A 26,150-nucleotide genomic window follows, 5' to 3' on the forward strand; every position below is an offset into this window, starting at 1 on the left:
CTTCTTCTTCTTCTTCTTCTTCTTCTTCTTCTTCTTCTTCTTCTTCTCCTGCTTCTTCTTCTTCTTCTTCTTCTCCTTCTCTTCCTCCTCCTCCTCCCTCTCCCTCTCCCTCTCCTCCTCCTCCTCCTTCTCCTTCTTCCTCTTCCTCTCCTTCTCCTTCTCCCTCTCCTTCCTCTCATTCTATCTATTTATTTATTTATTTTTGAGTTGGAATCTGGCTCTGTCACCCAGGCCGGAGTGCAGTGGCACAATCTCGGCTCACTGCAAACTTCACCTCCTGGGATCACATGATTCTCTTGTTCCAGCTTCCCAAGTAGCTAGGATTACAGGTGCCTACCACCACACCTGGCTAATTTTTGTATTTTTAGTGCAGATGGGGCTTCACAATGTTGGCCAGGCTGGTCTCGAACTCCTGACTCAAGCAATCATACTCTTGACTCAAGCAATCCTCGTGCCTTGGCCTCCCAAAGTGTTGGGATTACAGGCGTCAGCCACCGTACCTGGCCTGTTCCGGCAGCTTCTACAGAAAAGCTCTCCATTCAGCAGGCTCTGGGCTCCTGCCTCAAAGCTCTGGGCTCCTCTAGTGCCCTGAGAGAGGGCTTGGGTATTTTGTTCCTCTCTTCATTTCTTTCTTTGAGTTCCTGGTTGGCTCTGGGTCCTGATCTCCACTTCACTGCTCCAGTTCAGCCCTGACAGAACTCAGTTCTGCTGCCCCGGCCAGTCCACTTATTAGTAGATGACTGTTTTCCATCTATTAGTTTTAACTCATTTGGTCAAACTGACAAACTAATGAGGCCAGGTGACAGGTTCACTTCCCACGTGGGGCCATGAGCTGTGCCTGCCCTGCTAGATGGCATCCTGTATGTGTAGACCAAGATCCTGAGGGAGCTGGGTGCACTGGTGGCTCAGCATGCACTTGTCACAGCCACCGAGCCTAGCAAAGGCATTTTACATTTGGGTGGTGCTTGAAGCCCCCTCACAACTCTAATTTGTGTCACTTGTGGAACTAAACAGGCTCCTTCTGCCCTTTCACAGTTGAGGACACGGAGACCCAGAGGAGTCTTTGGCTTGCCTGAGGTCCTGAAGTCTGGTCCATCATGCTGGGAGAACACAGGTCATGAACCTCAGCTTCGGGTTCTTTCCAATGCCTGACTACCTGCTGCTGATGGTCTAGGACTGGCCTCTTTCTTTATTACTCTGAAATGAACAATGGGTCGTGAGAGCTGGCTTCATTTGCTGAGTTCATTTGCTTTCCCGCTCTGATGCAGTGGGAAGCTGCAGGCTCAATGCCTCAGATGCCATGGCCACAATGAGCACATCAGTGCTGGCTTTGGGAACCACATGGGGGTCCTTGGACCCATCAAATCGAACGCCTCTCCCTTCTGTCTTCTCTCGTGAGGTACAGTTGATCCTCACAGATTTCATATTCGGGAATTTGCCTATTGCAAACATTTATTTGTAACCCTAAAAATCAATGTTCATGGCACTTTTTTGGTTATTCACAGACATGTGCAAAGCAATGAAAAATCTGAGTCTCCCAATTTGCATGTTCCCAGCTGAGTCTGGATGATCTGCCTTCTTGTTTCAACTCACATACTGTAAACAAGTGTCCTTCTTCTGCTATATTTAGTGCCATATTTTAAGCATTTTTGTGCTTTTTGTTGGTGATTTTGCTATTTAGCATGGCCCCCAAGTGTAGTGCTGAAGTGCTGACTAGCGGTGTTCCTAATTGCAAGACGGCTGTGATGTGCCTTATGGAGAAAGTCCCTCTGTTAGATAAAATTCATTCAGGCATGAGTTATAAATACCGTGCTGTTGGCTGGAAATCCAATGTTAATGACCTAATGATAGATATTAAATTAGATGTCTTTAAACAGAAACACACATAAAACAAGGTTATGTATCTATCGGTTGATGAAAATGTTGTGACCAGTGTAGTATAGAGTACTATATGTTGTGCAGTATATAGTAGATAGTACTATATTTTATACTAGATTTTATATTGATCCCCTGGGAGCAGTGGTTAGGTGTTCACTAGTTCAGTGAACTTGGACTTCCCAGCCTCCAGAACTATGAGAAATCAATTTCTGTCATTCATCAGCCACTGATCTTTATTCACAGCAACTTTAGAGAACATAACTACTGCAAGTAACAATAATTGACAGTGTCTTATTTCTGCAGGACAAAAGTACCTCACTGAATATTCTGCACTGTCTGGAGGTTTTCATTCTCCATCTCTGCTCCTATTACAACACTAGGGGAAGGAGCAATGAGGCAAAGGGCTGGGCAGGGAGGCAGACCCTCTCAGCTGTGCTAAACACCACAGTGACCACAGGCCAAGGACTTTACCTCACTGAGCCTCAGTCTCCTCATTTGTAAAATGGGGATAATAATAACTTACAGATAATAATACCTCACAATAACAATGGCCCACACAGATGCAGTGAGAATTAACTGAGATAATATATACAAGTACTGGTCAATCCAATTCAGTCCACTTCACCTGGACATATTTTGTCTGCTGTGAACACCGTGTGGGTGGAGATGCAGAGGATGTTGCTCCAGTTCTTAAGAAGTAGAGCATCTCATAGAGGTGATAGATGGGGTCACAGAGAATTATACTCTGGGCCTGATATGGTGAGCATCAGGAGCTCCTTGGGGGTGATGACTGTATCTGATTTGCTTTTGTCTGTCTGGCGCCTGGGATGGTGGCTGGCACACAGAGATGCCCTATAGAAGCTTGTCAAATGAGGGAATTAATGCATGAGCACAAGGCCATGGAAGAGATGTAAAAGAAGCACAGAGGACAGAAATGGCTTCATGGAAGAGATTGAGGTGGACCTTGAAGGATTTTCATCAGGGTTGCAGTGCAGGAGGATCATTGCAGGTGGAGGGCAGAGGCTGAACAAAGGCATGGAGGTGAGAACTTGGCAGTGAGAACTGAGCAGCACAGGAAGTGTTGAGTCCAGAGTGGTTGGCAGGAGGGTGGGACATGGGAGTTGGGGAGAGAAGTTGGAAAAGCATGCTGGGATCAGACTCAGGCAGAGCTTGGGCTGAGGCCTTGTGCCTCCCTTCTGTAGGTTGCCCTCATCTCCACTTCCATATGTGGAAGGTCTTTGCCACTCCCCTCCTGTCTTTCCATCCAGTTCAGTCAACCCTTCTCCAGGCAGCCTCTGGATGCCCACATTGCTTCCTCTTTCTCCCACACTGGACCACAGGCTCTGCCTGAGGTATGTGAATTCTCATGTATCAGTGCATTCCCAGTGCCTAGTCCTGCAATGGGCACATTTTAGATGCATAACAAACTTGGTGAATAAATGACTGCTCACACAATGAAAAGTCTACTTCTACCAGACTCTTCATGATTGAGCCACACCATTAAATTTTTTATTTTGCTAATTTAACAGCTGGAAAGTGGTACCTTGTTTTTGCTTTTATCTTCATTTCCCAAGGCTAAATGTCTTCTACATGATTATCTACTCTTTTAGTTGGCTAGGGCTGCCATAATAGCATGTCATAGACTGGGTGACTGATAAATGACAGAAATTGATTCCTCGCAGTTCTGGAGGCTGGGAAGTCCAAGATCAAGGTGCTGGCAGCTTCAGTGTCTGGGGAGCACCTGCTTCCTGGTTCATAGGTGGTATCTTCTTGTGGTACCATGGCAGAAGGGATGAGAGAGTTCTCTGGGGTCTCTTTTATAAGGGCACTGTATTAGTCTGTTCTCACATTGCTATAAGGAACTACCTGAGACTGGGTGATTTATGAAAGAGGTTTAATTGACTCATAGTTCCACAGGCTATACAGGAAGTATGGCTGGGGAGTCCTCAGGAAACTTATAAGGAAGGCGAAGAGAAAACAGGCTCATCTTCACATGGTGGCAGGAGAGAGCAAAAGAAGGCGGAAGTGCTACACACTTTTAAACAACCAGATCTTGTGAGAACTCACTCACTGTCATGAGAACAGCAAGGGGGAAGTCTGCCCCCCAGACCCAATCACTCCCACCAGGCCCTTCCTCCAATGCTGGACATTACAATTTGACATGAGATTTGGGAAGGGACACAAAGCCAAAACATATCAGGCATGAGCCCATTCATGAGGACTGATCCCTTGTGACCTCTCAAAGGTCCCATCTCCAGATACCGTCACATTGGAGGGTTACAATTTCAACATATGAATTTTGAGGGGGCACAAAAACAGTCAGTCTATATATAGCATCTACTAAATTAGAATTTCTTCTGTGACATGTTTGCCAATTTCCCCTGTACATGTGTCTATTGGATACAAAGTTTTTCTCCTTGATTTGCATGGGCAAATTATATAATATGGATAGTAACCATTTATTATCTTCAATGCAGATATTTTCCCTTGTATGAGTGGTTTGTTTTCATTTTGGGAAATTACTCAACACATACAAAGGTTTTGAAATATTATACAAACTTTTAAGACTTTTGAAGTTAAATATGTCAAACCAAATTTTCTTAAACTTCTAAACTTAAAAAATTATTCATACTGTAGCTTTGGGAAATAACTTATTTTTTGGTAGGGTTTTTCCATATGGTTTTTTTGTACTTGAAATTTCTTTCTTATACTTTCAATCCATTTGGGTTTTATTTTGGGGTAGGATTGATACCCCCCAGTTTCTAAATAATAATCTCAATGCCATCTATTTCATATTTTACCTGTGTCTGTGATGTCTCCTCTATCACATGTGTGTGTTTGTTTCATTTTGTTTTGAGACGGAGTCTTGCTCTATTGCCTAGGCAGGAGTGCAGTGGTATGATTTCGGCTCACTGCAAGCTCCGCCTCCCTGGTTCACGCCGTTCTCCTGCTTCAGCCTCGCAAGTAGCTGGTACTACGAGTGCCTGCCACCATGCCTGGCTAATTTTTTTTGTATTTTTGGTAGAGATAGGGTTTCATTATGTTCGCCGGGATGGTCTCGATCTCCTGACCTCGTGATCCACCTGCCTCGGCCTCTCAAAGTGCTGGGATTACAGGCATGAGCCACTGTGCCCAGCCCCCACAGTGTGTTTTTATATATAGGGTTAACATTTATATCCGGCCATCCATGTGTCTTTTCATTTTAGCTGATATATATATATATATATATATATATATTTTTTTTTTTTTTTTTTGAGACAGGATCTTGCTCTGTCACTCAGTCTGGAGTGAAGTGGCACAATTTTGGCTCACTGCAACCTCCACCTCACAGATTCAAGTGATTCTTCTTTGCCTCAGCCTCCTGAGTAGCTGGGATTACAGGGGTGTGCCACCATGCCCGGCTGATTTTTGTATTTTCGGTGGAGACAGGGTTTCACTGTGTTGGCCAGACTGGCCTCAAACTCCTGATCTCAAGTGAGCCACCTGCCTTGACCTCCCAAAGTTCTGGGATTACAAGTGTGAGCCACTGCGCCCAGCCTTGTATGTTTTAATATTTGGTGGGTACATCCTTCTTCATTGCCCTTGCTCTTGATTTTTTGAAATTTCTTGAGGAGTCTCACTCTTTATTCTTCTTGATGAATTTAAGGAACACTTTCTACAAAAACATGAGAGGATTCCAGCAAAATCCTCTTAGAATGTAGGTCATGATTGCATTAAACCCATAACTTCATTTGGGGAAAATGACACATTCATAGCATTTACCCCTTCCATTGAGAAACATGGAATCTCTCTCTGTTACTTATTTATCATTTTCATAAATTGCAATAAAAATGCATAATTCTCCTCTTGCAGTTATACACATTTCCTACTAAAGTTATTCCAAGTCTCTTATGTTGATCACTGTGACTGGGCTCTCTTTTTTCCTTGTTTTTTCTTTGTTTTTAAATTTTTTTGCAGAGACAAGGGTCTTGCAATGTTGCTCAGGCTGGTGTTGAACTCTTGGCCTCAAGTAATCCTCCCACCTTGACCTCCCAAAGTGCTGGAATTATAGGTGTGAGCCACCGCTCCTGGCCAAATTTTCCTTTCTATTGGCAGATTTCTTTTTTCTTTCTTATTCTTTGACAGAATCTTGCTGTGTTGCCCAGGCTGGAGTGCAGTAACATGATTTCGGCTCACTGCAACCTCTGCCTCCTGGGTTCAAGCAATTCTTCCACCTCAGACTCCCTAGTAGCTGGGACTACAGGTGTGTGCCACCACGCCTGGCTAATGCTTTTTTGTTGTTGTTGTTGTTTTAGACTAAGTCTCATTCTTGTCCCTCAGGCTGGAGTGCAATGCTGCGATCTTGACTCGCTGCAACCTCCTCCTCCTCCGAGGTTCAAGCAATTCTCCTGCCTCAGCCTCCTGAGTAGCTGGGATTACAGGTGCACACCACCATGCCCAGCTAATTTTTGTATTTTCAGTAGTGACCTTGTTTCTCCATGTTGGGCAGGCTGGTCTCGAACTCGTGACCTCAGGTGATCCACTCGCCTCGGCCTCCCAAAGTGCTGGGATTATAGATGTGAGCCACCACGCCTGGCGGACACATTTTAGTGTGAAGAATGGCCAAGTGGGTGCCTTTGTCAGGTCTCTGAGAGCGAAGCAAGGCTTTCCCTTCATCTCTTCCCATCCAGCAGGGTAGTGGTCGTCTCACCTGAGCAGCTCTCCTCCCCCTCCCCGCAGTGCTGCCACACCTCGGAACATCATGGCTTCCTGCCTGGCGAGCAGCATCCACGTCCTGCTGGCCTCACATCCTACAGCCTCCCTTTTCCCCATTCCCCCGTCCCCAGTACTCCCACCCCAACCCCCAGCAGCCACCACCTCCTGTAGGCCAGGCACCAGGCACCGTCCGAGAGCTGGGGAAGCACCAGCAAAGGAGATGGAGCTTGCATTTTAGAAGGTGTGGGCGAGGCAGACAATAAAAATGCAAGCAAATAAATGAGATCATGGCTGATGATGCCCAGTGGGCATGAAGGAAACAAATGGAGGCTGAGAAGTTTATTCTAGAATCTTCCTCCTAGGCTTTTAGCCTCCAGTCCAATTTTTGGCCTTCAGCATCTCTGGGAAGAATTTAACTAGTGTCCCGCTGTGTGCCCAGATCCCTGCTGTCCCTTCCTCTTCACCCTCAGCTGTGAAGGCTGTGGTCTGATCTCCCCACCCTACCCCCAAGCATTTCTATGGCTCCACAGGCACCATACCCAACTCCTTCCTGCTTCAGAAAGCATCCCCCTTAGAAACTTCTGGAAGTCTGCATGAACGAGAGGCCCCTTAAGAATCCCCTGAGAGCCCTTGAGGAAAAGGAGTTTCCCTCTACATTTTCACTGAACCAAAAAGAGCCAGGCCCCAGTGGCTGTTCAGCTGACAGTTGTTTCTGTGGAGGAAGGAGCAGCTACTTCCTTCCTGTCTGCCTTCCCTTCCCTCTCTCCCTTTCCTCTGACTAAATGAAACCAGAATGTGCTCTGAACACCCTGCTAAAGTCTGGACCATGGGGTAGGACAGAGACAAGCTGTCATTCAGCCAGGTGAGTTCCGGGCAGTCCTGCATAGAGGGAGGCTGGGGTGCAGCAGGCTGGGGCCTGGGAAAAGCTTTCCCTGAGGAGGCAGGAAGGCCGGTTTCAGCTGTGGTCCTGCCCACAGCCTAGGCTGCAGTGTGGTCACCAAGATACAGGAGGTTGAGGCTTGGACAGGCGACCCAAAGAATCATCAATAGTAAGGCTATGTCTGGGTCCCTCAATGTACCAGACATAGCATCAGGTACTGCTCACAACCTGAAAAGTCAGCACCTATTATACCGATTTGTATGGATGAGAAAATTGAGGCTCAGAGAAATTAGGTATCTTGCCAAAACCACTGGGGTCAGAAAGGTTGTGCTACCAAATTGGACGTGTTGTTTCCCTTCTATGTTCTATCTTAAATGACTCCCTCCCATCTCCATTTGTTGAAAACCTTCTTCTCCTTAATGCTGCCTCCAGCAAGCTCCCCTGGGGACCAGGTTGGGAGTATGAGTTCCTTCACCAGGTTGCTTGCACTGTTCTCTGTGCCTTGTGGCTCCTGCAGGCGGGCAGTGCCTGGGTCACAGCTGTGTCTCTCACATACCCTGGCACATTGTGGATCTGATTTGATTTGAGGCAGGTGGTGAGCCCTGGCCAGAGGTCTGCACCTTGGATGACTCCGAGGGCGTCCAGTGGTTCTGAGCTCAGCGGGAACTGAAGGGGCCCTCCTTTATGTCTGGAGGGGACAGCTTTCTATTCCTGAGGAAGGACCTGCTCAGTCTTCAAGGACTTCTGGTCTGATTCCTGGTTTGGGGGCTGAGAGGTCTGACTGTCCGTACCCTTAGGGCAGCCCCCCGGTGGAATGGGGTTACCCTGGGGAGGCAGAGAGCGGGTTACCAGGGACAGCTTCCCTGGGGACTCAGGCCTCGTTTGTCATCTGCCTTCTTTTCCTTGCCAGCTCCTCTCTTCTCTTCCTCAGAGGCCCTGCCCCTGTCTCCTGGGAACTTCACACCTCAGAATACACACATGTGTCTGTGAGCCTTCAGAATCATCCCTGAGATATGCACTCTGAAAGATCTCCTTGTGAAGGTGACCTTTTGTCTTGCCCAGGGAGCAAGGAGCTAGGATTTTCCTGACCTTTCCTATTGGGATATTTGCTATCGAGGATTGAGGCTGGAATCTCTAGCCTTGTATTATAAAGGCTATCGGTAGAGTCAGATGGGCCTGGGATTGAATCTGGGTTTTGCCTCTTACTACCTGTGTGCCTATTGGTGAGTTATTTAATGTTTTCTAATCCTCACTTCTCTCATTTGTAACTAAAGCTAGTGATAGACTCTACCTCACAGGACTGTGCTAAGAACTAAATGAGGAAATCCTCATAAGGTAGCAAGCACAGTCCTTGGCACATACAAAATAACCAATATACACGATCAGTTTCCTCAGTGAAGCCCTAGCCTGCAATTTGGAAGCCATTATGTTACTGAAAAGGGGTCCCGATCCAGACCCCAAGAGAGGGTTCTTGGATCTTGCATAAGAAAGAATTTGAGGTGAATCCGTAAAGTGAAAGCAAGTTTATTAGGAAAGTAAAGGAATAAAAGGCAGAGAAGCCCAGAAGGGCTGCTGGTTGCCCGTTCTTATGATTATTTCTTGATAATATTCTAAACAAGGGGTGGATAATCCATGCCTCCCCGTTTTAGACCATATAGGGTAACTTCCTGACGTTGCCATGGCATTTGTAAACTGTCACGGTACTGGTGGGAGTGTAGCAGTGAGGATGACCAGAGGTCAGTCTCATGGCCATCTTGGTTTTGGTAGGTTTGGGCTGGCTTCTTTACTACAACCTGTTTTATCAACAAGGTCTTTATGACCTGTATCTTGTGCTGACCTCCTATCTCATCCTGTGACTAAGAATGCCTTCACCTCCTGGGAATGCAGCCCAGTAGGTCTCAGCCTTATTTTACCCATCCCCCATTTGAGATGCAGTTGCTGTGATTCAAACGCCTCTGACAATTACCCAGTATATCTTGGCCAATCAGCTCCACTGTCCCAGGGATAACAGGATGACTCCATATAACCTAGTCACTTGAGTCCTTTCTTAGAGTATATCTTTAATAAATCATTTATTTATTTATTTATTTATTTATGTATTTATTACTTTTTTGAGATGGAGTCTCGCTCTGTCACCCAGGCTGGAGTGCAGTGGCGTGATCTCGGCTCACTGCAAGCTCTGCCTCCCGGGTTCACACCATTCTCCTGCTGCAGCCTCCCGAGTAGCTGAGACTATAGGTGCCCACCACCACGCCCGGCTAATTTATCATTAGTTAATTTTTTTACTACTATTTGATATCTCACATTGTTACGGGCAAGCACCATATGGAGAAAGGTTTACAGAAATACCATGCCTGGGGAACAGTGGGAAGCCTTCCTTTCACTATCAATGACTGTCCGTGGGCTCTCAGCCTAAACTTGGTTTGGTTAAATCTGCTTTAAGGAGAACTTGAACTTCTTCCTCAGCTTGTGGTGCTTCAGGTATAAAATATGGCTTATTGTTTCAATCTATTCTGCTCCTTCAGACTTCAGAACAGTTAGAGTCAATAAGGAGAATAATAATAGCTATGATCACAACTCAATGAGTGCTGATTACAGGCCAGGCATTGTGTTCCACCTCGGATGTATTCTGTCTCTCAATCCTCATAACAACCCTATAAGGAGGGATGGTTTGATATACAGCAATAAATAATGGGCACAGCCAAGAAGCCAAGGCCATAAAAGATGTAATAATGGACCAGGTAGACAAGGATACCTGGAGTCCAGGGGCCAGGGGAGAACTGGAGGTTTGATGCCAGGTGAGCAACAGAGGTACTCTAAGAGATGCCATAGGGGAAGGTCTGGCAGTCACTCATCCAACAACCAGAGAACAGGGAGAATGCAGATGCAGGCATGCAGGAGGAGAGGAGGGTCCAACACCAAGCAAAATGGACTTCTGGCTGAAGGCACTGGAAACAGCTCAAATTTGCATGAGGGCCTCTGCCTGGGAGCAGGAGCAAATTCCCAGACCTCATCAGCCAGTGCCAGGACCCAGGCAGGAGCCAGTGATCTTGACTAGAGAATGGGAGATGGGATCTCAGAAGAGCCCTCCCAGCACTGTCTGAGAGAAAGCACCGGCAGGTTCCATCTCATTCCCCCTCAAAAGCTTATCTTTCCTCCATCTTGCCAAGGTGTGGACTCGGTATTTTTTTCCGGTGATCAGAGCAGAAAAGCAGGAAAAAAAAAAAAAGATTGGACTACAACTTTTCCATCTGCATAAACACAACTATGTCTCTTTACCATCAGAAAAAGGTTTCCCTGACAACTGTGTGTGTGTGTGTGTGTGTGTGTGTGTGTGTGTGTGTGCAGGCGCACACTACAAAGCGCAGGCATAGCGTATGATGTAATGTAGTTCTTTTAAAAAATAAGCCTCTATTTCCCGATTATAAAGTAATATGTTGAACAAAATTTGGAAATTACAAAAGTATATAAGAAAATAAAATTCACCCCAGAGTCACGAACCAGAGATAATCACAGTGGACCGTGTGGTGACTTCCATCCAGCATTTTTTCCACATTTTTGTTGCATATTTTTTTAAACAAAAGATGGAATCATACTGGATTCTATTGAATTTATACTGAATTTATATTGAATTATATTACCTAACCTGTTTTTTGACTTAAAATCTGAGCACTTTCCCACCTAGTAAACTTTCTTCTAAAACACTTTAAAAGGTTACATAGTGTTCTATTATATCATAATTTATTTTGCCACCCCCATTGGGGGTGTGGTTGCTATAGCCTTTTTTATTACACAAAATGTTGAGATGAACATCCTTTTAATTCTTTAATACAGCCAATTAATTCTTTAATACAGGTACCTAGAAGTCATGTTATTGCCTGTTTTATTTATTTTCATTTTATTTTTTTGAGACAGAGTCTCATTTTATCATCCAGGCTGGAGTGCAGTGGCGTGATCTCAGCTCACTGCCACCTTCACCTCCTGGGCTCAAATGTTTCTCGTGCCTCAGCCTCCTGAATAGCTGTAATTACAGGTGAGCACCACCGCGCCTGGCTAATTTTTGTATTCTTAGTAGAGACTGGGTTTCGCTATGTTGGGCAGGCTGGTCTTGAACTCCTGACCTCACGTGATCCACCCACCTGGGTCTCCCAAAGTGCTGGGATTATAGACCTGAGCCACTGCACCCAGCCTTATTGCCTGTTTTAAAAGATTTTGATTAGTCCTGTGAAATTACCTCATGAAGTGTTACCAATTTATAGCCCTCCTTCACCAGAAGTGTATAAGCATTCCCATTTTATTATGCACTTGCCAATATTAAATCATTTCATAAACAAAATATGGCAATGATCTTTTAACTCATTTTCCCTTTCCCTTCTGTAGCATATGAAATTTGGCATGGATATGGGAGTTACTTGGCATTGAATTGCTTAAGATTACACATTGATTGCTTTAGTGCTGTAGTGATTGCCTTGTTCATTCCTGAATCAACCTTTTAAAAGGGCTTTGCCTTTTAATTTTTTTTCTAATGAATAATGAAAACCTCACCTGATTGATGTGCCTTTCAGGTAATTTTCCAACAAAGTTGTGCAGATGTTTCATTCATTCATTCATTGGCCTTCCCTGGGATGCTTGCTCAGGCCACACCTGTACCCGCCTAGGGTAGAGGGCAGGCTTTGTGAGCATGGATTCTGGAGTCAGACGGACCCGCCTTGAAATGCACATTCAATCGCTGACTACCTGGGTGACCTTGAACAACTTATTCATGAGCCTCGGTTTTCTCCTCCTTAAAAGAGGAATAACAGTAATTATTTACAGGATTGCTGTGCAGATTACATGTGACCTAAGGGCCCAGCAAATTAAGAAGGCCTTAGACATGGTCAGAAAGCTAAGACTCAAGGGCCTTGCTCCAGCTGGCCCTGAGCTGGACCCATGTCCCTCTTGCTCGCCAGCCCCAGCTCCAGCCGCATTGAACTCTTACTTTCCCTCCTCAGGATTTTTTCCTTGCAGTTTTCATTTGTTTGTTTTTTGCTAGAATACTGTCCCCAGATGGATATCCACCTCTCATCACTTAGCTCAAATGTCACCGACTCTGAGAGACCCTCCCAGGACTCCCATCCATCCCCCACTGCTCTGACATACAACTCTGTTTTAGTTTCCTCAAAGTGCTTAATCCCACGAAATGATCTCATTTTTTATTGTTAATTTCCACCCCCTCCATCAGAATGCAGGCACCAAGAGGGCAGGCACTGCCCGCAGGAACCCAGCACGGTGCTGCCCAAAGCAGGTGCTCCACCAAGGCGTACTGAATGAATGGAGTAGGAATAAAGTGATTTTTAGGATCTTGAGCTGGATATATATTTTTTCGTTTTCTTAAAGTAAAGCACTGCAGTTTTATGATAGATTTAGCTCTCATGGGTCAAAGCTGTAAACAAAGTATTAAAAAGTGAGTAAACATGAGAGCTGAGGCTGCCATCCTGCAAGGTTTCTTTAGTATGTAATGTCTATGAAGGTCTTTGATATCAGACCGATATGGAGAGAATCTCAACTTCTCCACCCAATGGTGGTGTGTCCCTAGTGATATCTTAACTGCTCTAAGCCTCAGTTACCCTGCATATAAAATGGGAATAATACCCACCTTAGAGGGTTGGCTTGGGGATGAAATAGAGAACATAAGTGAAGTACCTGCAAAGAATTGGCATTTAAAGTTAAATGCTGGCAGTTAAAAATTGGTAGGTATTCTTGTGTACAAGAGAACCAAGGACCAAGTAATGTTAGTCTTTAAGAATAAGAGATGAAAGGAATAATTAATACAGAGTTTTGGTTATGAATTATATTAATGCATATGAATTCATAGTCACTGTTGTTCAGATGGGCAATATTGATCTATGGTACAAGGCTTTGCCCCTCGGGCTTTGGAAAAGCCCATCTCTTTCTGCCTAGATGTCTTTGGGTGTATACAGTTAATATTTCATTAATTATGGTGGAGGGGCGTTGTGTGTACATCAATGTCTCATATGATGCATCTAATTAAGGCACTTTTTGTTGAGAGCGGAAGAAAATTGGGCTTTCCCAAAGAAAAGCAGCTTGCTCCCAAAGTTGCTAACAGATTGCTTCTTAATTGAACTTGGGAGGTGAATTATATGGTGAATTAGAAAAAAGAACAACTCTGAATTTAGTGAATTGTTCCATAAAGGAAACTGTGGGATTGAATTGCAAATGCTGGACAGAAACATTTCAGCCTGGCCCATGCATCACGGGCTGCTGACCTCTGCTGTGTTTCAGTGAGAGCTTGAACAGGCCCAGAGCTCTCTTTTCAAGGCCTGGAGGGCATTCTTTCCCAGAGACCAGCTGTAAGCCTGGGTTTCTTATGCAAAGGAGACGTTTGAATAAACCTCTGTGACTAATGAAATCTCCAAGGTCTTTGCATATCCTCTCACTGAAGAGGTAATTAAGCAAAGATCAAATATGGGGATATATGCGTATTTTTTCCAACCTTTTTTTTTTGTCTTGCAGTCACACCCAAGGAAAAATACATCCCCATACCCTGAAAGCTCTCCCCTCCTTGCCCTCAGTCTTTGTCTGCCTCAGGCTGTTTCTGTCTTCCTCGTTCTATGGTGCCTGCAGCTGCAGTTATAGCCAGAGCCACACCTGTCGTACTCGTTTGCCAGTTTTTATTGAAACAGAGAAACACTTTTCATCGATTTCGATGTGTGACATGGCTTTTTCTAGTGTTCAAAGTGTGTATCTCCAAGTCCATGTCTTCCATTCCTGGTGAGCTCAGGAGGAGAGAGTTGGGGAGTAAGAAAATAGCACAAGGTGAGGCTTCCTCTTACAGAGTGCTCTGAGTGGCAAATCTAAACCTTGGCTGCACCTTAGAATCACCTGGGGAGCTCTTTAAACTTCCATTCCCAGGCCATACCCCAGACCAATTAAATAAGAACCTTCCGGGGGGGTGGGACCCAGGCACTAGTATTTTTTTAAAGGCTTCCCAGGTGATTCAAATTGCAGCCAAAGTTGAGAGCCATTGTTCCAAGAATAGCTGCCTCCTTCTCTCCGTAAAAGCTGATAAAGATAATTTTTTTCCAACAGTTAAGCTGAGTTAGAAATGATTGATTTCTCTTTTTAAACACTGACTACGTGACTCGTATGTCCATCCATCCATCCATCCATCCATCCATCCATCCATCCATCCATCCATGCATTCATTCACCCACCTACCCATCCATCCATCCCTTCATCTATCCATTCCATATTTTACTCACTACCTTCCATGTGCCAGGCCTGGTGCTGGGTATTCATTGTCAGACAAAGCAAAATCCCTTCCTTCAAGATGTGAAAAGTTAAATCATGGGGGATTCAGCTGAGTAAATGGATCCCAGTACCTTGTGGAGAGGGTGGTAAATAAGTCCAGAGGCTGTGGGAACAGAGAGAATGACTTTTACCCCAAGAGAAGCAGGGGGCAGACGCTCAGAGGAAGTGATGTCTACATGGAGACTTGAAGGACCAGTGGGGTTTGGCCAGATGAAGAGGTGGGTGTGGTTGAGGAAGGTGTGCAATAAGAGGAAAATAGAAAGCCAAGGCACTCTAAGTCACTTAATGCAGCTGAGCACAGAGTGGCAGTGGAGGGAGTAGGAGAGGAGGCTTGAGGCACCAGGTGGAGGAGGCTGGCAGGGCCATATCACTAAAGGCCTTATCAGTGGTGTTAGGAGGTGGAATCTGTCCCAAGGGCAGCAGGGAGCCATGGAAGGGTTTTCATCAGGAGAGTGGCCAAGCCACACTAACTCCAGGTAGGTCCCTGGTAGACAGTGCTGGAAGCACTGTTGATAAGGACAGAGGAGGGCTCTATATTCTTAACTGCCATGGCTCCAACCTCATCTCAAGCTGAGCTAGACCCATGACTTCATATGTCTTCTTACAGACCTCCTGGATGGGCAATACCTTGTATCCCCGGGGAATAAGCAGCCTCTACCAGGCACCTCCCTTGTTCTCTTCGTTCTTTCTATGACTGAGGCTGGGGAGAAGGAGTACAAGCTTGGGGGTCAGACAGGACCCACCTCCAGCCATCACCTTTGCTAACTCTCTCTGCTTCCTCAAGACAAGCAAGTCATTTCACCTCTTGGAGCCTTGTTTCCTCATCTGTTCATGGTCCTTTTGTTGCTGGGTCTTCATGAGACTGCAAATATAAAACTGAAGGTGAGGAAAAGCACTTGGCACTGTTCCTGGCACATGGTTTGCACCGTAATTGGGACTTAGTAAACACTAATTCTTTCCCCCCTCCATCACTGGGGGGCACTTGGTCTCCCCACTCCTATTCACTAATTATCCCTGGCATATACAAAACCAGTGCAGTTACAAAGCCCTTTCATGTCCTCTGGTTCCCATCTAGTTCACTCAGAATAAAAGCCAAAATCCCAAATGGCCTGCAAGGCCCCACATGAGCAGATCCTCCAATCCCTCCACTGCCTGCTGATCTCATCATCTCCTTCTCTCTTCCTCACTCATTCCATTCTGGTCGTACCCACCTCCCCCCACCAAGCACACTCCCACCCCGGGGCCTTTGCACTTGCTGTTCGCATAGTTTGAAGTGCTTCTCTCCAGATATCCACCTACATCCTCCAGACCTAAATATCTGGTTCGCTATTTGTTTGTCATTTGCTCCCCTACCCTTCATCAGAATATAATTTCCGTGAGGTCAGGGTACAGCTTCTTCTGCATTGTATCCCAAGCAGCAGACACAGCATCTGGCCTGTAGCAGGTGTTGGATAAATATTTGTTGAATGAACAAATGCCTAAACAAACCATTACCTCATTTGGTCCTCGCAATAGCCCATTTGACAGATGAAAAATACTAACACCCAAGTTCCTCACCGCAGTTGCACAGCTGAGTGAGGCTGAGCTAGACCCAGAGCGTCGGCCCCAGCTGGCCTCCACGCCACAGGTGGTACATTCCTCTGCTGCTGAGCGATTTCATACCATCAGGATTTCCCCTGACCTTTAGCCTGAGAGGAAATGATATCGCCGCAACTGGATGAATACCCAAAGGGCCAGGAGCTGGCAGCGAACACCCGGCAGCTGCAGGGAGTGTGTGAGTGGATTCCGGGTTGGCCCGGAGGCAGTGGAACGAGCAGGATGCAGGCGTGGAGCCTCCCATCTCCGCCTGGCTGTAGTGGGACCTTCTCTACAGGAGACCTGGCAGTTGCACCCACTGCCCAGGTCATGGTCACGGAGAGGGAAAGTGATGGCCTGCATGTGAGGAGTTGGGAGCAGGATCACGTGGCCGTCTGCAGGGTCATCCAGGCCCAGGGGTTGGGCTCGTGTTGCCACGTGAGCCTTGGTTGAGCAGTGAGGGAAGCCTTTATCTGTGGGGACAGGGAAGACCACTGGGTGTCTGACCAGGAGACTGTGTCCTGAGCCCTCAGCTTCCCTGATGGGCTGGGCAACCCTGGGCTAAACATTTTGTGCCTCAGTTCTCTCCTCTGGAAAATGGGATTACACATGAAGTGTTCTAATCAGGGTTAAAGGGGAGACTGGGAAACTGACTTGTAAGCTGTAAGTTTCTAAATAAATCCAAGGAATAATTTTTTTGTTTAAACATATTCAGTTGTTTTGATGTGGTTTTGTGTGTGTAATAGTCTCTCCTGGACATAGTCTTTGTCCTCAAATCTGCTGCCTGGTGTCACTACCCACCCAGTTATTCGAACTCCAAGGACAGGTGGCATTGGTGGCCCCTCTCTTTCCTCAGATCAAATCCACCAGCCCTACCTGCAAGCTCTGCCTATGACTGTTCCCTAATATGACAGGTCTCAGCACCTCCACTGCAGTGTCTGGCCCACGCCACCACCCTGTCTCACCTGGACCCTTGCAAGGCTCCTGACTGTTCAGCCTGCTTCTGCTTTTGTCTGCCTGTGTCCCAGAGCAATCTTGGTAAAACACAGATAAAAACACATTCCTCTCCTGCTTTAAACCCTCTGCAGGGTTCCTGTGACAAAGAGAATAAAGTCACAAAACACAGCCTGGTTGGCAAGGCCCCGTGGAACTGCCTCCCTCTCTAGCCCTGTTTCTACTTGCCCACCGCGGCTGTGCCTCTCATGACAAGCTCAATCCCCATCTAGGCTCCTTCTGGATCCTTCCCCTGTGGAGGATGCTCTGGCCAGATCTCCCCATGGCCAGATCCTTCCTGCCTTTCAGACCTCACTGCCATTCCACCTCCCCGAGGCCCCTCTCCAACTACCAGATAAGCAGCTCCTCCCATCACATTCTATCACATACTGGATTTGATCTTCTTCAGAGCATTTTCCAAACCTGCAATGATCTCATTCATGAATTTACTTACCTGCGGTTTATGGTCCAACTTTACATTTAGAATGGACATGTCGGCCGGGCGCGGTGGCTCAAGCCTGTAATCCCAGCACTTTGGGAGGCCGAGACGGGCGGATCACGAGGTCAGGAGATCGAGACCATCCTGGCTAACAGGGTGAAACCCCGTCTCTACTAAAAAATACACAAAAACTAGCCGGGCGAGGTGGCAGGCGCCTGTAGTCCCAGCTACTCGGGAGGCTGAGGCAGGAGAATGGCGTAAACCCGGGAGGCGGAGCTTGCAGTGAGCTGAGATCACGCCACTGCACTCCAGCCTGGGTGACAGAGCGAGACTCCGTCTCAAAAAAAAAAAAGAATGGACATGTCTTGAGAGCAGGAACTCACCTGCCTCATTCACTGCTGGATCCATGGTGCCTGGAACTGCACCTGGCCCATAGTAGGTCAAACGTATTTGGTGATTGGCCACATTCCTGGTAGAGACAAATGTTAACACAGTTTATAAATGATGGCTACTAGCAAACATATACAAGCATCACTGTCCTTCGTGAACAGAGTGTCTATGAAGTCTAATTTATAAGGTCAACACAGTAGGTTCCTACACGGAGACTTACCCAACAGAGGAAACCCGAACGCCGAGAGAGTGCACAGGGTAACAAAGGCAGCAGTCATGGGACACATCGAGTATTCAGCAGCACTGGGCACATCTCCCTGCGTTCTGCACCAGGCGGACTCCAGGCCCAGAGAGGATGCTGTTCGCATTTGGCCTTTCTTATGGAGGTTGAGGGGGTGAGGAAGCTGATTTTGGGGTTGCCTGGTAACTTTGTAAATTTGATTCTGGGTGCCCTTGAGCTGATCCAGGAGAGTTATTCTTTTATTAATTTGTGAATGATGTGTGTGGTTATTTTAAAAAGCAGATTTGTTTTTGCTCTCACATCTAGAATAGTGTGGGGCCATGTGGTAAGGGCTCAGTTGATTTGTGGAATGAAGCTTATGGATCCACAGTGATTCTGATCATCCCCAGGTGACCAGGTTTGCTCCCTCATCCCTTGGTGCTCATGCAGAGAAGGCTGATGTGTCCTCACGCCTCTTTCTTCTCCATTCCTCTAGGTGGGTTTGAAGAGCAGGCATCTGAGAGCAGCCCAAACGCCACAGCCACGGACACTGGCACCAAGGAAGCTGGAAAGGGTAATGTGAGCCCTCACCAGGTCTTTGGGTACCTTGTTTTCTGTCAGTTGTGGAAAAATACACGTGACATAAGACTTATTATTTTAAAGCATAGCCTTTAATGGCATTAAGTACATTCACAATGCTATGTAATCATTACCCCTATTGAGTTCCAGAACGTTTTCATCACCCCTAAAGCAGACTCTGTACTCATTAAGCAGTCACTCCCATTCTCGCTTCCCTAGTGCCTGGCCTTGGATAGCTCTTATGGAATCTTTTCCTATCTCAGTGGCTGAAATGGACTAGAAGCACTGAAGTCTGTGGATGTAAGCGGGGCTGGCATGCTGCCAGCGACAGGGATGGAAGGGCAGCATTTAGTGGTCAGGAACAGTATGGCTCTCAGATAAACTTTGCTCTCTTGGCTGGACTTTTCTGCCTTGTGCATGGCTCGTGAGTCGAAGCCCCTGAAGACCTGGGAGGGGCTGATTATGTGGCTTTGGGAACTGAGTGTCTGAGAGAATGAATGGGTGAGGGAGGCAAAGAAGAAAAATAAAACTGGAGTGGGGATTGCAAGGGAGGTGTAGACTAGAGACCTCATGGGCTACTAAGTGGAAAGTAGGTGAGGTGCTGGTTGACTGTGGGCAGGGAACCAGGAGCCTGCCCGGAAACACCGCCACTGCCTGTTTGTATGCAGATGCTCAGACCTGAGTGTGGTCTGCTGGTTGTTTAAGAGTTTCTAGCTTGGAGATCACTGGACACATCTCCTATTTTGGAGAAGCTTCTCCTGTTCAGAAGCAGTGCTGGAGGAGAGGGGCTGCTGGACTTCTGTCTGGCCTGCATCCTGTAGGAATCGTGATTCACCATCAGCAGTGGTATTTCTTCTACACAAACTTCACAGCAAAGCAAAAGGAATAATTTTTTTTTTTTTTTTGAGACGGAGTCTTGCTCTGCCGCCCAGGCTGGAGTGCAGTGGCCGGCTCTCAGCTCACTGCAAGCTCTGCCTCCCGGGTTCACGCCATTCTCCTGTCTCAGCCTCCTGAGTAGCTGGGACTACAGGCGCCCACCTCGTCGCCCAGCTAGTTTTTTGTATTTTTTAGTAGAGATGGGGTTTCACCGTATTAGCCAGGATGGTCTCGATCTCCTGACCTCGTGATCCGCCCGTCTCGGCCTCCCAAAGTGCTGGGATTACAGGCTTGAGCCACTGCGCCCGGCCCAAAAGGAATAATTTTTAAATGCCAGAATCTTATGTCTCAGGGACGTCTATGTAGGAATGAAATAGAAATCATAATTTATTTTGTGTTTCAGCTTTCATGCTATTTTACATTTTTACATATATATTTGCATATATGTAATTTTACACAAATGCAGAAATGTGATAATATCATCATACTTTTAAAAGTGTTATCTTCTTTTTCTTTTCCCTTTAATGTGGCCACCTCCTTTCGGGTTCTTTTTCCACATATCAACCCTCTACGCTTTCCCAGGTTATGCATGCTAGTGACTTTGTATACAGCCTTCATATTTTTCTCCATGCACATACATTGATATATATATACAGGGATAGATGTATATAAGCATACATCTAAACATAAATACAGATACAGGCTTTGTCATCGTTTTAAAACATAGAATCACATTTGATACACACTTTTTCTGCATCATGCTTTTGTCATCAGTACTTCATGGGCACAACCCCTCCAAGGCACTTGTTATAACTTAAATGTATTCTTTTGAGTAGATATTCCTGGTATGGACAGATCATAATTTATTCAGTGTTTTCCTTATCAATTAGCATTCAGTTCACTTCAAGCTTTTGCCTTCATGAACAATGACTGCAGTAAACGTTTCTGAACATATATCCTTACATATTTAGTATGCTTGTAATAGATGTCACTAGGTTGTGTTTCAAAAGGTGTAACAATTCACATTTCCATAGCAACTTATAAGTGTACTCCTTACCCCTTATTCTTACTAGCAGGAGGGAGAACTCATTATCAGTGTTTTAACAAGTAAGCTGTGGCTTATTGATATTTGATTTGTACTCTGACTGCTGGTGACTTTGAACATTTTTTCCTATGTTTGTCAGTGGGACTCGCCTCTTCCTGTCCTGTGCCCATTTTCCTATTGGGTTGCTGATCCTCCTCTTCAATTTGACTTCTTTTAGAGAGAGGCAGATCCTTTAGTCACCCATTTGACTTATCTGCATTTGTTTCTTAGCATATATACAGCTTGCTGTTTGGACTACGTGCAGGGCTTGCTTTCAGATCCGTGTTTTTCTGCTTTGCTTATTTAAGGGTATTTTGACTTATACATTTTTGGGTTCCCCAGACATCGGGTACTCAATGGTCCTTCTTCACTTGGCCACAAATGATCAGCACTTAGTGGTAAAAATGGAGCATGCATGAATGAATCCAGCAGGGTTTGTCATCACACTGCAGTGACAAAGATGCCACACTCATTTTTTCTTCCTTATTTATGTGATTTATTATTGCATAAAGACCACACCCAAACTTAGTGACTTCAAACAATGGTTTGCTATTTTCATGATTCTGGGGGTTGACTGGGCTCAGTGGGGTGGTTCTTTGGCTGATGCCATCTGGGATCACTCACTTGATTGAATTTATCTAGTAGGTGGACTGGACTGGAAGGTCCAAAAAAACTTTAGCTACACCTCTGGTGCCCCAGTGTACCTCCTTGTGGCTCTGCTTTCCATGTGGACTGTCACCATTCAGTTGTCTAATCAGAAACTTTTCATAGCATGGTGATTGGCTTCCCAGAGGGAGGCAGCAGAAGCTGCCAGTCCATTTAAGGCCTGGACTCGAAACATCAAGAATGCTACTTCTGCTACATTCTATTAACAAAATAAGCCAAAAGACCAGACCAGATTCAAGGAGAGAGAAATAGATTCTACTTCTTCATGGGAGAAGCAGCATGACCTCATAGGGATAAGGGGACTTGGTGGCTATATTTGGAGAATATTTGGAGACCATATTCTCCCCTTGCCTCTGCTCCCCAGCAATAGATATTGTCAGAGTTTTTGATATTTACTGGTTTGTTGGGTGTAAAATGATCCAACTATAAACTTGGACAGTCAGACACACTAGGATTTGAGTCCCAGCTCACCCACTTAGTAGCTATGACTTTGGATAAGTTATTTAACTGCTTGTATGAGGTTTAGAGGGAATTAGAAATAATATTTATGTAAAGCACATAGCCAGGTGTCTGGAACTTAAAAGAGGCTCAAGGAATGTAGCTCTTCCATTTCCTTCTCCCCACTTCCACCTCCAGGAATGACATTATCCAGCATTGAAAGTGCATCATATACCTCTGGACTGGGATTCCACAGCTGTGCAACAGCTGCATGGAAACACAATTACAGAGGACAGGAAGGAATACGGCGGCTGTGGCCCATTAAAATTCTGCCTCTAGTGGGGTTGTGCACAGCACCCACACTGCAAAAAAAGATCTTGGGCTTTTCGGGGATGGTGATGATAGCAGTCCTCCAGTCTGCAATTCCCCCAAATGGCCCTGGTTTGTTCGAAGAGGATAAGGAATGTGCAGGCTAGGCCAGTCCCTCCACTCCGCATTACAGCAGCAGACAAGCATATCTTTAAGCATCCGGGGCAGTCCTGAGGAGGAAGGAGACCTCGAAGTGAGGTGAGGGCAGTCCGTTCTAGCCAGTCCCTCCATCCTTCCCATCCCATCCCATCCCTCAGGATGCTGTTGGCGCCAACCCTGGATGCCTCTTGCTTTCATTTGAATGAAAGATAAGACACGTTGTGTCAATCTCGGGTTCCCTTTAATCACAACTTGCCCCCCTTCCACCATCCCCAGGAAAAGAGACCGCCCAGCGAGGAGAAAGGATCTGAGGGAAGCCCCCAGTTTCGGCAGCAGGTTTATTTCCTGGCATTATGTGGCTCCCCTCAGCCCTGACGGTGGGGATTTGTGCCTCCAGCTCTGGGGAGGGGGAAAAGGCTGAAATACTCACTCAGCATCCCCTCCGGCAGACCCTTTGGTCAGAAGGCTGTCCCTCCTCTGGATATGAGAGCTCAGCATGCATTTCAGGGCTGATAATGGGATTAATGAAATGGAGTGTGCAATGGCTCCATGAATGAAGCTGTGACTGTTTTGATAGAGCCTGATTTCCAGAACCATTTTCATGAAAGAGAATGGATCTTTCACTTTCAGTAACATTTCCTAAGGGCTTTGTGTGAAAGCAAATAATAATGGAATCTGGTTGAACCAGAGGACAGGCATCCCACAAACTTGGGTGCAAAACAGCGCTTGATGCTGGAATTCCTGACATCACTTATGTCAGTTTACTTGGGTGTAACAACTGAGCCCCACGAACTTCAGGCCCTCCTTTTTAGCCCGTCTCAAATGCAGACTTTCATAGCCATTGTGGCAGCTCACACTGAGCCCTTACTCACTGCAGGCATTTGACACTCATTACCTGGGTCACCACCGCCCTGCAGCAGGAAGTGAGGCTCCGAAGGGGAAGTGATTTGTCCAAAGCCACATAGGTAGCAAATGGCAGCATTTATCTTGAGCTTAAGTCCCCCTGACCCCAAACCCCTTGATCTTAACCTTTGGGCTGTATCAGTGGTTCCCAAACTTCACTGAGCTTTGTAATCACCTGGGGAGCTTTAGAAACTGCAGGTGCCTTGACTCCACTCTAAGGCCAATTGATTCTCAGTCTCAGAGCAGGGAGGCAGACACCAGAATTTTTTAAAAGCTCCCCAGTTGAATCTAATGTGCAGCCAGGTTTGAGAACCACTGTGCAGAATGATCTAGTCTCCCATTTACTAAGGGACCTTCAGCCTTTCGAGACTGCTGCAGGTGAGGTGCAAATTCACCCATCACATTTGGAGTGAGGGTTATGCAGATGGCTGGGCTGTCAGCGTGTTTACTTCCAGTGTGGGAATGACCAATTGCCTAATCTAAAAATTGCACTTCCTCACTGGAGAAGGCTGGCTCAGGCCTGGTTCTGTTTATGACATGGCTGTGCCTTCAGCTGGAAATAGAATATTGAAAAGCAACAACCGCTTTGCTCTTTCAGAGAGGACAGGGCTCGCTCCCGGAGCCAGAGAATTTAAATGGGCTTTATCCCCCCCTCAACCCTACCCCAGTGTGTTAAATCCTGTCAGACGCCCTGAGCTCCTCTTCAAATGCAGGACTCTTGGCCATAATAAATAATTACATCCTTCTATTTGGACTCCGATTCCAGATAGTAGTAATCCAAGAAAATCCAATAATGACAGTTGCATTAAGATCCTTCTTCCAGGCTCAGCAGAACATCTGTTTAGACATATTTTTAATCGGCAAATGCTTCCTGTGTTGAGTCCTTAGCAAATTAAATTTCTCACTGGACCAAAGGGGAAGCTGTCATTCAATAACCCATTTCTGGAAATTACACCCTAGCTTCTTTCCAGGTGCACTTAAGATTTTCCCATGCTGACTTGGCTGCATAAAAGCGACCCTTACAATACCAGGTCACATGTATATACAGCACAGGTTGTCAGAGAAACATGGAATATCTTAGTGTTATTTCCTTGAATAGAGAAGTATTTTTGCCCATTCTCCAAAGGAGAGTTGGCGACAGAGGAAAATTAAGAGACTTGTTGAAAACCATATGGGAAATGAGTAACAAACTTCTACTTGCTACATTGCTGCCTGTGATTACTTAAGACTGGATGATTCTCAGGATGTAAACATTAAGGGCTTCAGTGTTGCCAACATTTTGGAGAGGTTTCCAACACAGAGTTGTTTGGACTGTTGGGCTGTTTATTTTTAGAATAGCTCATCCCTTCTTTAATTCATTCATTCAAAATATAAAAATATTGAATGCTCACCACCAGTCAGGCACTGTGCAGGGTGTGGAGAATAAAGTGGGGAACAAGCTGGCAACAGTTCTTGCCCTCATGGAGCTTCCAGTCTACAAAAACAATTCACATTTGACATCTTGATGCAATTTGTAGTTTAGGGCTAGAATAGCAAATTAGAGTATCTTCCGTAGAGGGCAGGCAGGTCATCTAAAAGGTAAAGTAAGCTGAGTAGGACAATGTGAGGGGGGAGAGAGATTCCAGCAAACAGAACATATACTCTGAGTATGAAGAGCAGGTGCTCCTAAACTCCAGTGGGTTGTACTATGATGGAAGATGGGCTGCTTTTGCCAAATCTTTCAGTTTTTAAAGAAAAACTAGAAAATCTGGATTCTTATGTGAAATCCCTTGATATTTAAAAGTTGGCTCCTACAGTGAGATTTTTTAAAAAACATAGTGTGGGCCAAAAGTGTCCAGGCCAAACAAAAACACATCTGCAGGTTGGGTTCATCCCAACATTGCAAGTGTATGACTTCTGTTCTAGAAATTCTGGTGGTAAGACAATTATTTTCAGGTTTAGCAATGTATTACATACCAACTTTCTGGGTCTGGAAATATGACCAACTAGATGAGTAGGAACCCCTTATACAAGCAGAGGAGCACTGAAAAAAATACTACATTTTTCCGACCCCAAATGGAAAATATGGAGTTGAGTTCAAAGGAAAGAAAGGTGAATGGCCATGATCAGAAGAGAATAAGGAACATAAGTCACAGAAGGAAGCCTCAGATGCTGTCGATGTTAGCAGCAGCAAATCCGTACAGGTCTGCAGCAATTTGATTCTTGCCTCCTTGGAGGAAAGAATTCAGCCAAGGGGCATAAGGCAGAGTGAGAGACCCAGGAAAACTTTAGAGCAGGAGTGAAAGTTTATTGAAAAGTTTTAGACACCTGTAATCCCAGCACTTTGGGAGGCCAAATGGGGTGGATCACTTGAGGCCAGGAGTTCGAAACCAGCCTGGCCAACATAGTGAAACCCCATCTCTACTGAAAACAAAAATTAGCTGGGCATGGTTGCACATGTCTGTAACCCCAGCTACTTGGGAGGCTGAGGCAGGAGAATCTCTTGAACTTGGGAGGTGGAGGTTACAGTGAGCCGAGATTGCACTGCACTCCAGCCTGAGCAACAGAGTAAGACTGAAAAGCATTTCCAGGAGGGAGAAGTGAGATGTAAGAAATAGCAGTGAGCAAGGGAATGGTTGAATATGAAGGCAGATATCAATCTGTATTGCAAACAAACACAAATAAGTCATTGATAATAGTGACTAATTTGGGGTCTTGAAAGCAAGCAAATAATAACATGAAAAATTGGAGGGTATCTTACAAATGAAAATATTTT

The 26,150-nt window shown here is 45.7% G+C and overlaps 1 protein-coding gene across 1 annotated transcript in view; it reads left to right on the forward strand.

The window, feature by feature from the left end:
* TLL2 (tolloid like 2) overlaps positions 1 to 26,150 on the forward strand; it is a 153,661-nt gene that overhangs the window by 57,326 nt on the left and 70,185 nt on the right. Inside the window, exon 3 of the mRNA XM_023206175.1 lies at positions 18,878 to 18,955. Coding sequence (XP_023061943.1) covers positions 18,878 to 18,955 — 78 coding nt within the window. The remainder of the gene's footprint in view (positions 1 to 18,877; positions 18,956 to 26,150) is intronic.

Source organism: Piliocolobus tephrosceles, chromosome 9, assembly GCF_002776525.5.
Source record: "Piliocolobus tephrosceles isolate RC106 chromosome 9, ASM277652v3, whole genome shotgun sequence".
NCBI classification, from domain to species: Eukaryota; Metazoa; Chordata; class Mammalia; order Primates; family Cercopithecidae; genus Piliocolobus; species Piliocolobus tephrosceles.